Raw genomic sequence first — 17,319 nt, forward strand, 5'->3', positions numbered from 1 at the left:
ATGATAATAGAATTTGCATGGAATCAGTTACATATCACATATTAATCATTGAATATAATACTAATTTTTTTCATAATTTTAGTAGACTAGTTACAATTGCATACATTAACAAGGATTTGAATGAAACAAGTCGTATATTACACATCAATCATTGAATATAACACTAAAATTAATTCATTTTATTGGACTATATATAATTGTACACATTAATAAATAATGTATCCACTATTTATATACATCATGCATTGAATACATGATCATGAATTGTGATATTCAAACTAGTTATCTTACAAACATATTTCACATGCAATCACATATCACACATCAATCATTAAATATAACACTAAAATTGATTCATTTTAGTATACTAGATATAACTGCACATACTAACAAATAATTGATTCACTATTGCATACCTATCAATCATTGAATACATGATCATGAATTACAATATTCAAATTGGTTATCTTACAAACATGTTTCACACACATTCACATATCATAATTTAATCGTTGAATATAGTATAAAAATTGATTACATTTAAGTTTACTAGTTACAACTGCACACATTAACAAAATACTGACTCACTATTGCATACACATCAATAATTGAATACATGATAATGGATTGTAATATTCAAACTGGTTATTTTGCAATCATATTTCACACACTCACATATAACAATTTAATCATTTAATATAACATTAAAATTAATTGTAAACATCTTACAAACATGTTTCACTATTGTATACACCAACAAATTAAGAAAGAATTTGTCAACAAGCACTTGACCTTATGAATAGTTGTGACATCTTTGTGGGAGCATGCACTTCTTCCTCCATGGGGATGATCTTCTCTCTCTCCCCCCTTTTTCACCCTCTTATCATTTTCATCATCGACCTTAGTCGCCTCTCTTCGCTTAGTATCTTCCTCTACCCTCTCACCATCCACACCCTCACTCTCCACTTCAGCTTTTGCCTCCTCTCTTTGTTGAGGTTCATCATCTGCCCTCTCGCCACCAACAACCTCACTCTCCTCCTCAGCCTTGGCCTATTTATTTATTTAAGGCAAATCTTCTCTTGTCCATATTTTCTTCTACTTCAACCTTGACATCATCTTCTTGATGAAGCTCTTCCTCTACCCTCTTCATCCTTATGGTATTCACCATTTCCTTCTCTATCTCATTATTGCCCTCCTTCTCTATCTCATTATTGTCAATGCATCTAGCTACTATATCCATCAGTCAAAATTGCATGTTAGAAACTATCAAGGAATCCAATCAATAGCTCTTTATACTTCATGACCATTGATTACTCACTAACATCCCCCTCTTTATATGCTTCCTGGATAGGGAACATGATTGTGGATACAAACGAATCAACCTTTTTTGCAGCAGGTTTTTTTTCATGAAGCCTTCTTTTTCAGTGAATATGTGTGAGTCTTCTTATTTGATCGCAACAATCTCAGTCTCATCTTACTAATATTGTATTTTTTTAATTATATCAAAAACTCATGCTCTTAACCATGGAGCACGTTCCTTGCTCTTTCGTACCTCATAGTATGAACCATAAGTTAATAGGTATTGTTAAAAAAAAATAGTAGTCAAGAGAGCAACTTTTGTATATTATACAAGGTTTATGGTAGAAAGTAAATTCAAACGGCCTTTTTGTAGCATGTACATATCCTATATTTATCGTTGATCCAGCAATAGGTGTTGGTGCTTCCATGACACTTTGTTTACTCATCATCTTTATAATAATACAAGATGAACAATTTTCTATATAACCAAATTCAAGGATAGAGGTAAACAGTCGAGCAAAGGAGACTCTCATGAAATCGAATTACAAAAAAAATAGACTATTGAAAATAGAAAATTAACTTTAAAATTATGTCATTGTTCTCTAGTCACCTTTATAATATAAGATAAACAACCAAATTCGATGATAAAGGCATACCAAATTAAGAAAAAAAAAGTAGGCAAAGGAAACTCATATAAAATTGAATTAAAAAAAAATAGAATAAGTGATTGAATATGCAAAAATAACTTAAAAATAATGTCATTATTTCACAAAATAACTTATTCAACTATTATAAAGATCAAAATTTATTCACGTCGATGATGTGCGGATGCTAAAAAACTTGCCACCAATGATATACCACCACGCGATGGAGACAAAGTAAGAAAAATAGCATATTACTAGAAAAAATTGACTGGAGAAACAAGTTAGTGACCACACAGATTGGGGACCACAAAACCCTTACTAAGAATAACTATTTTTATGTGAAAATGGTCTTCAAATATGAAACAGAGCTTTCATACATACGAAGCGACACATTTAACGCTTGTCTGAAGGTTCACAAAGGTTACGCATAAGGATGAGGAGATTCGCAGAAACGGTATTAAAATTTTGCAAATGATATGTTGAATATGCAAATATTCTTAATGTCCGCAACTGAGGTCAGAAGTTTTGCATATTCAGAGGATGTTCACAAATCTTCTTGCAAACGTCAAGTGAAAATCCGCAAATATGTGGAGGACATTTGCATGCAAAAGTAAGAACATTCATATCTTAATTATATTTGTTTTGCATTAACAGGGGTCCTACATATAACACTTGTGAATGCAAAACTTTTATAAATATCTCAATTAAAGGAGGTTCGCATGATGCCTGCACAAATGTCAGGATTGTCACAAATGTATGGAGCAAACTTGTTAAGCTACAACTTTTCGATTCTAAAAGGTTCGTATCGAGCTTGCGAATTGTAGTTAAAGGAGATTCACTTGGTACCTGTGTGAAGGTCATGACATCCGCAAATGTGTTATGCGAACTTGTAATCAATAAATATGCAAAGGTAATAAAGACATTCGCAACACATATTTGCAAATTTAGACATATTTTCTGACGTACGTCAAAACTTTGTGAGTTTTTTTAGTTAAAAGAGGTTTGCATGGTATCTGCGTGAAGGTCATAACGTTCGCAAATATGTGACGTGAACATGCAATCAGCAAACATGTGAAAGTAGTAAGGACATTTACAATACATATTTGTAAATGTCATACAGACACTTGCAGACGTATGTCCTGACTTTAAACAAGTTTTTAGTTAAAAAAGATTTGCATAACTTTTACACGAATGTCAGGAATACCACAAATATATAGAGTGAACATGTTGAGCTAACTTTTAAATTGTAAAAAGTTCGCAGCAAGGTTGCGAATCTCACAAGATTTACACATTTCATATGTGAATCTCCTGTATTGAGACTCAAATTACTCGGATTTGCAAACTTTTTTGTAAATTTCATCATGTTCATGAAATGTTTATTTGAATCTTCTTTTTATTGAGATGTTGTAACCTTCATATGAGGTATATCTACCGCACGAACATTAACTGGTTCACTTGTACTAGAGTAAAAATGTCTTTAAAAAATTGAGAATTAAAATTTTAAACATGAAAAGGATTTCAACAAATTACTAGGCATTTTTGAAATCACAAAGACAGTACGATCATATTTTTTCTTTTTTTTTAAACTACATTTACACATGGCTCAATAACGTCGTATCATTGTCAATCCAAAAGAATTAACAAATTTTCTAAAGTGTGGGTCCCTATAACTGGTGGGCTATGTTAAGGCTTAGATGTCAGTAAGGCTGTCAACGGTCCAGTACCTGACCCCACTGAACCTGCCCAAATAACTAATCATGGGGTTCAGGTTTTGTCGGACCATGAAAATGGAATCCCAAACTCGGACCTAATTTCAAAATTTTATTTTTATTAAATATACATATAAAATACTCAGGTCAGGTCGGGTGGCAAAAATCATGACCCAAACCTGGCCGGAATATTGCTGGGTCAGGTTCGAGTAAATATTATTCGGGCCAGCATTTTTCATGCCTATACACGGGAATTCGGGTTCGGCTGCATACACACCCGATCCCTCGATGGCTGCAATGTAATTTACAAGAGTCACACAAGTGTTGGAACATTACAACAATACAAAATTCTATTGAAGGTATAGTATACGTATGATTCCATTCAATGAAAATACTCTCCAATGGTTAGCCGCTCTTCTTTCTTCCCTTTCATCTGTTTGTTTCCTTTTTTCACATTTTCGAGGAGCCAGGCGCACACCCACAAATCCTTATTGGTATAGAATCCAGTTATGTACAAGAAAGTGCAATTTCTCCCTTCGAAGGACGAGTTATTAAACTCTCTCCAACCCAACAAAAACGAGCGAAAAAAAAAAAGAGAAAAATGTAAGAAGGAATTAGAATGAATCCTTAGCAGCCGTTGCTTCCACTGATACATTTTCCATGGTTGCCTCAGCCTGCAAAATTAGGACCAATGAGTTCGTTTAGTTGATTGGTAATTGTAAATAAATAATCAAGCATGGTTCCTGTTATATCATAAAGTAGAACTCATTAGTACTTAATTATCATAAATTTTTTTATTAGATCCTGTTATATAGATTTTAGAAAAAAATGTAGCTCGATGACCAGAAGATTAAACTTATAATGTGACCTCTGTGATTTCCTGATTGCTGTTCAAGTGGCAACAGTGCATTTCATCCCAAACTTCTGAATCAGACTTGCCTTCCCATGCTCTTGATTGCCGAAACCAGCAGTTGATCACCAACAATTGATCTTACTTTTCTAATGAGAACATCTTTGCTGATCTTCCCAGCCTGGAAAAGAGATGAGATCACAAGTGGTTCAGATAAGTAAGCCTTTTTCATACCTTTTTTAACCTTATTAGGTAACAATGAAAGAAGAAAAATGTTTGCAGATGCATTACCCTGTAACCACTGTATAAGAAGTCCAATGCTTTGGTCTTAAAGGTGGGAAGTGACTTCTGTAATGCAGCAAACAGATATGGAAATGACATCCTTGAATGCGGAGCAGTTCTAGTCTCCAGTGGTGGATTGTTCTGTAGAGCAATTATAATCTTAACAAAGAGAACTTACATCTCACACCTTAAACATGAGAAAGAGAGAGAGAGCATACAGGTCTGGAAACCGCCTTTACTTCATCAGCAAAAGAGAAAGGAACTTCACATTGATGAGATATCCTTAGCATAGAGTTTGTAGCATTTCCAACTGCTATAAACAGACAAGTATGAAAGAAATCCCTTTTCTAATATGGCAAGAACGAAAGGTTCTAAGAAGAACCAGAAGTAAAATCAAATGAATTTTAGAGAAACTATACCTTGGTGCTGAGGGAAAGACTTGAAGCTCACAATATATTCAGGAAGAATGTGAGAATTCATATTAGTATTCCACATGATGTATCTCTTTGAATTCATCACATCATCTACACCATTATCAAACTCTTCACAGCTGGGATGGGCCTGTTCAGATCCAAGCTGAACTTCCTCAATATTACCCATTATGATGCGGCATAATATGATATATCTTTCCCCATTATCATCAGGCTCGGCCAAGGATGCACTGAAAAGAAATTCAAGAAAAGCTGTTAGAGATTCTGTAGAAATCCTTCTTATGGTTCTCTAGACTGAAAAAACAGAAAAAAAATCATGCAAATCATAAGCTGTAATTTTATTTATAACACTAGGCATATAAATATATAAGAGTGCCACTACTGTTTTACTAGAAAAGAAAAGCCATGGATAATTCTTTCAAATGCCTGCCTCAATTTTGAGCTTGAAACAGATGAAAGAAAATGGATTAAATATCATTGGAAAATCTCCTATGCAACTAATCAATCATAAAGATATCCATTTTCATGCGCTTTAAGGAAGCTGAAGGCTCGTAAACTAGAATTAATGACTATAAATTACCTCAAATAGGAATAACTTGCAGGTGAAAGATTGATGCCAACACCAAAAGCTTCAGAGCCAGAAGAAATGTTGGGCTGCCCAAAACCATGCAACACAATGGTGCCTACATTCTTGGCTTTAGTTCCATACCAAGCATATCTTATATTGGTATGCCCACGAGCAGCTTTTGTTCTCTCTGCAGCCCTTTTAAACTCTTGAAAGCGAGCACCACCAGAAGGACATCTATATACAGCAGTAACAAAGGTCTCCGATGGCAACTTCCTCATTCCTCTGAGGAAGACATCCTTCACTATATTGTAAGCTCTAACATTTTCTTCCAATTTCAAGATCAACCCTTTCATGAAAGGAGCATCCATTGGAACCGAAACAGCTCTGGCCCGACCATCGCCCGATCGGCTGCTACAAGTCGCCGGCTGCAATTCTGCTCTAGGACTAGGCAATAAAGCATCAGATTCAGCCATATCAACTGCACCATTGTCCCCACGAACCCTCAATTCAATTTCCATCTTCAGATGCGAAGAAGAGCCGCAATCTGCGCAATTCTCCCCTGCAAACAGTTCAGGGAAGAAACAACGCCCTTCTACATCAATCCAAGCAATCCATCTATGAGAACCATGCTGCAAATCAACCTCCAACATCCTTAAGAAATCAACAATCAAGGAAGAACCCTTTGTCTCAATATGCACTGCAGCTCTGCTATTCACAAAGGCCTCTCTCAAGGCTCTGAAGATATCATCCGGGTAGTCGTTCCACGCAGATTCACCATAAAACATCACCCTGGAAGGCACCTTACTCTTTCTAAAATTCTCACGATTCCTTGCTAGTGCTCGATGATGACAGCACCCAATTTCACTAAGATCTCTCTCACATCGACCAATTTCATGGCATGAACTTCCTGAATTCAGATTCTCACCAGATACCAATGCACGAATGCGCTTGGCAATCGTCCTTGCTCTGTTTCTCCTCACTGAACTCATCTCTTTCTGAAAAAAGACACCCAGTTCCAGAAATCAATTCACTTCAACGACTCAATATTTTAAACTACAAAATACGCTCAATCATACAGAGAGGCACACAGAAAACCATTAACTTCAATAACCCAATATTATGAACTTCGAAATAAGCACACCCACACACAGAGAGAGAGAAGAAACCGACAATTATGAAAGAAAAAACTAAAAAGAAAAACAGAAACAATTCACGAATTCAGTAATAAAAGAACGCAACAAATAGAGAACAGAGCATCAAGAAAAAAGAAGGAAAATCTCAGTTCAAGAAAAGCCATCAATATTTTTTTAAAAACTAAAATTTCTTTAAAAAACCAAGAAAAACCAAGAATCTCAACAACCAGAAACTCCTAAACTTATAAAAAATCAAGAGAAGAAAAAAAAAACAAAAAGAAAAGAAGAAAAGATTGAGAAACAAGTACCTTCAGCACAACCATCACCAAGGAAGAGAAGAAATATTCTTCCAAACACAGAAGTGCTCACGTAGAACCACGCATGAATGATCAAATCAGAAGATTTGAGATTGGCTCTCTAACAGAGAGAGGGAGAGAGAATGGTCGGAGGAGATCGAGGGTGTTAGGCGGCGAGCGCCTCAATCTTAAATAGCCGTTGGAGGACAGAGGTGTCCGAGAACCGACTACCGTTCGCGGGGACGGTCGTGGGAGACGTGGTCCGGGGTCTCTTTGACGGTTTGACTCATGCTTGCAAACGAAGTTAACCAACCACGTGGTTGATGTTTGTATGAGAAGTAACGGAAGTCAACTCACTATTTTAATTATGGTCAAAGCATTGAAAAGATCTCCGTGGGCCGAGCCTGCCCTCCCCACCACCACCGTCTTAAATTTCTTTTACCCAACTGAAGGTATGGCTCTTTTACCCAACCAAAGGGTCTATAATTATACCAGGTACCGGATCGACACAACCCAAACTCCAAATCTACCTAAATAATATTCGTATATATATATATATATATATGTATATATATATATATATGGGTCGGTGTTAAATCCATTTCGTGTTAAATCGTGTGCTAAATAGGTTTTGCAGACTTTTTTTATTTTATTTTTCAAGTCTGACCGTACAGATGTGATCTATGTACATAGGGATCAGCTCTTTAAGCATTTGATTCCAACACATGGGTGGGTTTTTATAAAGTTCAAAAAATCAACGGGTCCAAAATCTTTGTAAAATTTTGAGGCTCCAAACATCACTTTTTTCATCGAAAGCAGATGATCCAGGTGTGAATTCTTAGTAAATCGACCATGCCCAATACATTTATAGGGCCGGAACTGTATAAAAAGCACCCCAGAAGCTGAAAACCCCATTTAGCATGCGGTTTAGCACCAAATGGGTTTAGCACGGACCCATTACTATATATATATATAATAAGTAAAAATGAACTTCTGAAATTATAAAGATTCGGGTTTGGGATTTTATTTGCATGACCTGACATGACCCGAACCCGACACTTTGATACTTGGGTGGGTTCGGGTACACCCTGATGGGGTTGGGTACCCAACCTGTTGACCGTCCTAACCACAGGGTACAAATGGATCGGGTTGGTCAGATATGCGAACAACATTTTTTATTTTTTTTGATACAGGCACTTCAACCAAATCCGCATGTGTATTTACGTCAGATTTGGACTCAATTAATCAGATCGAGATTTTTTTTTTTGGATCCTGTTAGAATCAGTATCTAGGTCGGATTTATACCCAAACTCGGATCAGATCTGATCCTTTTATAGTTTTTAAAGTAAAGTGATTGTTTTAATTCTTCTTTCATCCGATCCACAGGTACCAAATATATTTTGGATATGGATCACTATTGCGTATATTTCAGATCTGGACTCAAGGATAATGATATTCACAAAAATATTGCTAGAAAATGCCAATTGATGAAATTGCAACATACGTACTGAACATGGCATGATTTTATCAGTTGAATGAATGTATCATCCTTTGTCATAGTATATTTGATTTTATTGGTGTCTTTTAAGGAAATAAAGTCTCAATTCAATATTCTTAATTTATTTTAGAGAAAGATTTTGACAAAAGCACAAAAATTGAAATATCTTTCTTTCTAAAAGACAAAAGAAAAAAAACGAACTTACAAGAGGCTTCTCACCACCCTCTTTGAACAAAGTTCACTTTTTATCCAAAAAATAGAATCCACCATATATATATATATATATATATAAGGGGCGGAGCCAAAAATCTGAACTAGGGTGGGCACAAACTCTTGGGATGGGAAACGACAGGAACAATTTGCTGTTTGACTTGGCTCGACTAAGAAATTGAGCTTAGCAAGCCAAGCTATTAGCTAGCTCATTTAGGTAAATGAGCCGAGCACGGACATGGAAAGCTCGATTGGCTTGACTCGTGTGGGTCATTTTACATATTATATATTTATATATACTTGTATATTATATATTTATGCATATATTATATATTACATGCATAAAATATATATTATATATGTTTTGTACATGGATTAAACATATATTTATATGTATTATACATATATATTTATATATTGTAAATCTTTAAAAAATACGCACAAATAATTTTTTTAGAAGCCGAGCCAGCTTGTGATTGGCTCACAAAGAGAATGAGTGGAGCCTTAACGAGCCAAGCTTGAACCGTCTAAGCTCAGCTCATTTACCAGCCCTAGCAAACCCCTTCATTGGGGAGACTTTTGGGTTGAGAGAGAGAGAGAGCCGGGTAGAGGGGACCGTCCACCCCTGACCTGAATCCCTTATTCGGGACTTTTTGGGTCAGCGCGGGCATGTGCCCAACCTGTAGAGAGAGAGAAAGAGAGAGAGAGAGAGAGAGAGAGAGAGAGAGAGAGAGAGAGGTGAACATATTAGGCCTCATTTCTTACTCTGCTTTATTTTTCCCCATGGTTTTGAAGTGTTTTATGATAGATCTGAACCGTTAGATGTGTTTCACATGCTAAATCGAAAAAAACATGTTTTTATAAGCTGAGAAAAATTGGTACCTTCATAGCCATTGATTTTACAGCACCGAAAAAACCTGTATACAGGTCAGATTCTAGTGAACCGAAAGTCGGTTCCCACTAAACAAAACCTATAGATCACATCTATGGTGTTAGATGTGAGAAAAAAATACCAAAAAAATGGAAATTTTGAGAGAGCAGAATGAGAAAGTGTGCAACAACTCATTATTTATGTATATATATATATGTGTGTGTGTGTGTGTGAGAGAGAGAGAGAGGTCTTGTCAACTTAATCGTCCAAATGAGTAAGAAATCATATGTGTGGGTCATATCGACCCAGTCGATCTTCATAGATGGACTCAATATGGTCCACAAGCTAAGAATTGGCTTTTGGGTCATGTTTTTTTATAAAAAGAATAAAATGACTTCATGAGCTCAGAATTATCGCACAATGTAAGCTTTTGATTTTTTTTCAAACCTCATAAAATTGTGTTTACATGTCTACTTTGAGGAGTGAATTCCCAATAAACTGCACTATGTTAATCACATTAAGGTTAGTTTCATAAAAAACAACCAAAATATGAAAAAACTCAATTATATGTAATAACGATATGTGACCAAATGTTAATCACACTCACACATGCACACACACACACACAATTTGATACAATTAACCGCTATTGAAAGTGAGCTATGTTCCCTTCATAGAATAAATATAAAGAATTAAGATGATCTAAAAATGACCATATTGTATGGCAAAAATGAAATGTTATGACCTTTTTACCCTTAGCACATATGAAACTCAGGAAGCTTGTGTGGTATATCGATTCGCTCATCGAGTATCGCAAACTCTTACTTAAAAATTAGTCTGCACATGTTTTTTTTTTACGGACATCACGAACTTTGCATAGTTATATTTGCGAACATTTTGTTAAACCCAAACCTTGAAACTTTGCAAATACCTGGCTAAGTCCGCATATATAATACGAAATTTGCATAAAAAATGTGTGAACCTTCTGTTAAACTGAATCTCGTAACCTCACAAATATTCTACTTAATCTGTATATACCTGACAAAATTTGCATAAAAATATTTGTGAACCTCTTCTTAAACTAAACATCGTAACTTCACAAATACTGGACTAAAGTTACATATATGATACTAAATTCATTAAATATTGTGTGAACATCCTTTCGGTAACAAGAAGATCCACAAATATATGACTATCTTCGTAAATATTTGGAATGTGACCCTGTGTAACTTCGCATGCTTGTTGAATCATATATAAACTTGTTTTTCTTATTTTTTTTTTTTTATATTTAGAAAAAAATGTATTTTCTCTATAGAACCCTCATCATAGTTCCTCTCCTCTTGTGACAAAGCTAGGTTGCTTTTTTATGCTGCATTTCAACAAGGTTGTGGTATCATCCTTCTCATCGACTTCTCAGATTAGGTTGAAAGGTGAGTTTCATACAAACAATATATATACATATTGTGTTATTTTACTTCAAACTTTTTTTTTAGATATGATCATTTAATAGCACTATGTATATTTGTGTTTAGTTGTTGTTGATGTTTTTTATATATTTTCTGTGTTTTATTTAATATTTGCTACCAGATTTACTATTTAGGGTTTACTTTTTTTAGGTTTTTTTATAGATATATATTTGTTTGTATTGTAAATGATTTATATTTTTTTGCTTGCCTTTCTCATTTTTTAGTTAATATTTGTTGTTGTTTTGTTGGTGTAATAGAGCTAGGGTTCATTATGCAAAAGCATCGAATATGGTATAATTGGTTTTTCAAAGTGGTTATTGTAGGCAGTTATATTAATTGAATGTACTAAGTGTATATGGATGATCTTTTCTCACATTCTATTTCCATTAGATGAATGATATGTTTTTGTTGTTAGTATATGTAGTTAATGATGGCCTTTGAAAGGGTTAAAATATATTGTTATTGCACTGATTTTCTTACTTGGAGATCTATAGTTGCCTTTAAAAATAGTAGCTATAAAGAATTTATATCTATAATCACTCATAAAATTGGATATACAGAAGAGTCAATGATCCTCTTGTATAGTTGTTCTTCGAACGTAGATAGCTAACGTATATGAGTAGTTATGTTGGACGATGATGATGTACAATCGATGTTATTTAGCGACAATGTTTACTCAGTTTCTCGCAAAGGTAAAAAAGAAGTTGCTTGTGAAGTTAAACAAAAAGCGATTGATGAATCAAATTATGAAAATCCTGTGGAGGATGTACATTTATTGGAGGCACCATCTATCGTGCTCAGTCCTTTGGCGATCATTCAACTATCTCAAACAATGAATGATATTGATGTCCCAAACATTGAACTCAGGCACATTGAGGGCATACAATTGCCTGAGTTGATTAGGGATATAAAAGTTCGATGTACAGACAATGAAGAACGAACAATTAATGTTATACATGATTAGAGGATCACTGTGGATGATGTAAAATTGTGGGCAAATTAGTATCAGTGATCTTCATCGCAATAATTTGAATGACATTCAGCCTTCCTGAGTAGATAATAGAGCTAGATACAAGTTGTTGAACTTTGTAATTTATTCTTGAAATATAGGTATAATGATGAATGAAAAGTTTTTATGGTTAATCTTGAATGTTGAATGCATGAAAGCAAATAAAGTGATAGATACAATAAATTTTAATTTAGTTTGTGCAACCAAACAATCAATTTATGGTAGCAGCAATCACATTGACAGTGGAGAATCAGATGATATCTATACCATGTCAATGGGAGAGGACGAAAACGATAATGACATTTGACAAATAATGGTGGGTAAAAGTGATACACAAATGAAAATTGAAAAGTCAAACTCTTAGTATATTGGTGTTGTTAGAGGTATTTATTCATTTATTATACTTAAACTTTTGATTTATACTCAAACATTATTTAACATTGTTAATGTATTATACTGTATATTAATCATTGTATTAATCCTTGCAAGTTTGGATATGAGAACACATATCCATTGCAAATCCCTCTATATGTGACTGTCTTCATAAATTTTCACTTGTTGCAATATAGAGTCGGTCACGCAATAAAGAGGTGACTGATCGAAGAGTAGTGAGTCCTCACATGGGACGTGCTAAATGCGTTACATCGTTGTGCAGGCTGACCAAAGTAGATGTAAGTATTATTGATGATATTTCCTATATTTTTATATATAATGTGATATAATGCGAAGAGTAGTATTGTAAATTTGAATGTAATAGGTGAATTATGTAAATGTTGAAGTTTTTTATGAAATTATAATTATAGATTATAATTGTAAGCAGGTGAATTGTGTAAGAGTTGTAAATTTGATTGTAATAGGTAATTTTTATATTTGTATATTTTAATTATAGATTATAATTATAAGCAGGTGAATTGTGTAAATGTTATCAATTTGATTTGAGTAGATAAAACTATATATTTATGAAGATGCGGAAGTTCACAAAAATAATAGGCAAAAATGACCAATAATTGTGAGGATGAGAAAGTTTGCATAGAATAATAAGCAAGAATAATAAATATTTGTGAGGATAAGAAAGTTTACATTCATTATTCATGAACAATGGCCAATATTAAAGAGGATGTGGCCGCAAAATGAATTTGTGAATAGTTGATAATTTTCTTGCTACAAAGAGTTGTGAGGAATGTGTCTTTCGTAAAAAAAAATATGCAATTGGGAAAAATCGTACATTTTTTGTTATGGATTTTTTTATTCTCACAACTCTTTGTTGGAGAAAAATAGCATATTTTAGATAAACTAGCAAATGTATTGGTCAACTATTCGTAAATGCGTTTGTGAACTTTCATATCGTTGCAAATATTGGTCAATGTTCGCCTATATTTTATGCAAACTTTCTTTTCCTCGCAAATATTGGTCATTGTTCACCTATATTATATGTAATCTTTCATATCATCGCATTTACACAATTCACTTGTTTATACTTCCGCCTATTTACAATTACACAATTCACATGTTTACAATTACACAATTCAAATTGGCAGCATTTACACTATTTACATATGGGATGAAGTTAAACATACAAAATTTACATAAGCTCATTAATTGTTTAACGAACATCCTTCACTTAAAAAACTTAATTTAAATATTTAAAGAACATCCAAAATTTAAATTTAAATTTATAATTTATATCCTTAAAGTTTAAGGATTCGTACAAATTTGCATTGACTATTTGAAATAAACTCCATATAATTATCCAAAGCTCAGCTATCAAGACCTCACCAGCTGACACCTCACTAATTGATGTCTCCTCAACCTCTGTCTTTTCATTAGCCTTCATACCATTTTTATTTTATTGCAGTTTATTTTTGTTCTTTGCCTCTCTGTCGGCCTTCCTTTTGTCACCCTCTATCGATGGAGCAATGTGTGAGACATTATTTAGCATTAGAAAAAATGGATATTCATTACATGTAGTTTGATATGATTCAATTATGAAGAACTTATCGCAATAATCCTCTAGTAGCTTGCCCTTATACAAAATGCATGTGATCGCATGTTCGCAAGGAATCCTGTTAACCTGATACTCTTCACAAGAGCACAAGTGCTTTTGAAGATTAACATTGTTATTATGAGATCGTTGGCAATGCACTACTTGCACACATAGTTGTGTCTTTCTCTTCAATTCCTTTAGTTTTTCTTTTACCTTCAGCACAATAATGTCTGACATATGTTGTCTAGTATTCTTTGTTTTTTCAAAAAAAAAATTATCAACATGAGACGAATCCTTTCAATAAGAGGAATTAGGGGCTTGTCACGTATGGCGAGAATCCATGAATTAAAGTTATCTACTATATTAAACATTAAGCACTCATATCTTTTCATCGAAAAGTGACTATTAGCCTAATCTGTTTTCACGTCAATGACAACATAATTGTATATGGCTTTGTCTTGCTCCCAAAAATTTTAAAGAAAATAATTGCATTGTCATCTCATGACTACGTGATCTGCACCCTACCAAAGTGCATTGAGTGGTAAACCAAATTTTCTGCACTCTACCAAATTGCATTGAGTGGTAAACCAAATTTCTTAGAAAAGCTCTCTGTCAAATACTTCATGCAATATCTAACACGACATGTCAGCCATGTATGGGGGACAACATACTTTAGACCTTCATGTCAATCTGAGATAACTGTAAGCTCTAATTTCTATTTATATCTGTCAAAATGTATGAGTTCTTCTTTTAAATGCTTCAAAAATCACGCCCATGAATTCTTCTACTCTTTATAAACAAGTGCAAATACTATAAAAAAATATCTCATCACAATGATCAATACTATGGGCCGACAACAAGATACTCGTGTATCTTTCTTTTAGGAATGTGTCATCTATCATAAAAAATTAGAGGACATTCTTTTAAAAACGCATCGATACTTGGATGAAAGGATAAGAACAAGTATTAAAATTGATCTTTCTGATCGGTCTAAATGTACCCTAGCGATCATTGGTTAGCCTTCATCAAATGATCTATAGGCAGAAAGCATCATAAATGACTCTTCGAATAAACTATATAGTTCCTCCTTAGTTTGTTCTCATCCATGTCATGCTTGTTTGTAAGTAACCTGCATACCTTCCTCATCACTAATGTCTTTCATGATTTTTCTTAGGGTTGTCTTTGGGTTATCATGCATGTGTTTGTGAATAACACTTGAAATTCACTTGAAAAGTATTTTTTTTACTATAAGGTTGTCCACTGATCCACCACATATATACTCACTTTGATACTTCATCACTTGAAAGAACTGTGCTTCGCGTACCTTTATACAATGGATCTTTCAAGAACAATCGATCGTAGTATGTAGGTTCTTTCTCGTGCATATAACAATGACTCTGTTATTATAACTCTTTAGGAATTTTGCTTTATAGTTATTCCTGATCACATGATATTTCAAAAACTTGCGATAGTTTTAGAGATCATTAAACCTTTTGTCAAAAACAATTTCTCAATCATTTGCGTCTGATGTTAACCACTGAAATTGTTTACAATCATTAAATTGTTCGTCATGCAAATCGTCATACAAATGAGATGTTTCTACTTCAATGATTTTCAATTGTTCTTGATTATAAGATAATCCATTGAACAAGAACCTATTCAACCATGCATTATTGGTATAATAACATAAAACAGTTGTACTGCCCAACAAATATTCATATAACTGATACAATATACCAAGGGTTCAACTTCTCAAATGTCATTTATGCATTTGTTTCACCTGTCATTATTTGTCTCATGTTATCACTGTATTCGTTCTCTTTCATCGACATGCTATAGTCATCATTATTGATATCATCTGATTCTTTATTGTCAACATGATTGTTGTTACCACTAATTGATTATTCAGATGTACAATCTAAATCAAAATTCATCATACTTATCACTTTATTTGCTTCCATGTATTTAACATTCTTGTATTTTCAATATTCAAGATTAAACATAAAAAATTTCATATTCAGCATTGTACTTATATCTCAATCATAAATTACAAATTTCAACAACTATATTGGAGGGTCGTTGACTCTTTCATATATTCGGTTTTACAAGACATCAAAGTCATAAATTCTTTATGGCTATTATTTTTGGAGACCATTATAGGTCTCTAAGTATGAAAATCAGTGCTAGGATAATATATTTTAACCCTTTCATAGGTCATTATTAATTGTCTACACCAATTACAAAAACATATCATTCATCTAATAAAAATAATACGTGAAAAAGATCATTCATATACACTTAATACATTCAATTAATATAACTACCTACCACAACCACTCTGAAAACCTACTATCCCTATTTAATGTTTGTACATAGTGAACCCCAACCCCATTACACCAACACAAAAATAACTAATATCCTTCCTTGTTTTAAGAGGAGAGGGCAAAACTCCCTCAAACATCAAAACAAGTTCCAAAGGGATGCAATGATGTGGTATCTCTTCCATCTGTCCAGTGTTTGCATGAGCGCTTTGCATTTCGTAGATAATCTCGTGCAATCAAACACACCTTGAAATGTGGGGAGAATAAGGTGCAATGAGATTGCAGACTTTTAGTGTACCGCTATACCTGATCACCCTACATGATTGCCTGGGCTCACAGCTGACATTCTGTATCCCAAAGACGAAGGATGATGCTTGGGCTCACAGCTGTCATTATGCATCCCAAAGGCGGAGGATGATCTGGTGTGTCTGTACAGTAAAAGTGTCTTGATTCTCCCTTAAATGACATCGAGCTAAAGGAACATCATGAATTTAAGACTAACAGGCACCAGCTTGACTTGGGGGTAGTGATTTAGTAACAGTAGGCGGCAAAGTAGCTTTGTTATCTATTCCATTGAGAACTGCAGATTTTTTGGTACATCACATTCATGCATTTACGATCCATGTGAGGTCTCATGCTGTGATGCTGAAGCTGGGCGTACTCTCTGGTGAACCGGTTAGGTAAAAAAATGTCAAAAGAAAGTTTACTACAGTAAAAAAAGAGAAAATCCGTTTGCTGCATCTCCTAT

At 34.0% G+C, this 17,319-nt stretch overlaps 1 protein-coding gene across 4 annotated transcripts; it reads right to left on the bottom strand.

The window, feature by feature from the left end:
• Nucleotides 1-4,000: 4,000 nt before the first annotated feature.
• Nucleotides 4,001-7,369, bottom strand: LOC149835384 (inactive poly [ADP-ribose] polymerase RCD1-like). Of its 4 annotated transcripts, none has more exons than XM_090010514.1 (7): nt 7,225-7,369; nt 5,796-6,778; nt 5,204-5,445; nt 5,003-5,094; nt 4,794-4,925; nt 4,592-4,683; nt 4,001-4,326 (listed from the first exon to the last, which is right to left on the bottom strand). In XM_090010514.1, the coding sequence occupies exons 1-7, from the start codon at nt 7,237-7,239 to the stop codon at nt 4,035-4,037; spliced, it is 1,848 nt and encodes a 615-aa protein (XP_089866640.1). In that variant the 5' UTR covers nt 7,240-7,369; the 3' UTR covers nt 4,001-4,034. The 4 variants fall into 4 exon arrangements, 2 of the variants coding, with proteins under 2 accessions (XP_089866640.1, XP_089866639.1); XM_090010513.1 differs by having other exon boundaries at nt 5,003-5,097; XR_016432620.1 differs by having other exon boundaries at nt 4,108-4,326; nt 4,521-4,683; nt 5,003-5,097.
• Nucleotides 7,370-17,319: the final 9,950 nt, after the last annotated feature.

Source organism: Nuphar pumila, chromosome 6, assembly GCF_984573655.1.
Source record: "Nuphar pumila chromosome 6, dmNupPumi1.hap1.1, whole genome shotgun sequence".
Taxonomy (NCBI): Eukaryota; Viridiplantae; Streptophyta; class Magnoliopsida; order Nymphaeales; family Nymphaeaceae; genus Nuphar; species Nuphar pumila.

What these genes read in the sequence shown, in the direction of transcription:
- LOC149835384 (XM_090010513.1), bottom strand. An exon ending in GCAAGTTATTCCTATTTGAG is followed by an intron (nt 5,446 to 5,795) that starts GTAATTTATAGT and finishes ATTTCTTTTCAG; the next exon opens with TGCATCCTTGGCCGAGCCTG. An exon ending in TCTTATACAGTGGTTACAGG is followed by an intron (nt 4,684 to 4,793) that starts GTAATGCATCTG and finishes TCTCTTTTCCAG; the next exon opens with GCTGGGAAGATCAGCAAAGA.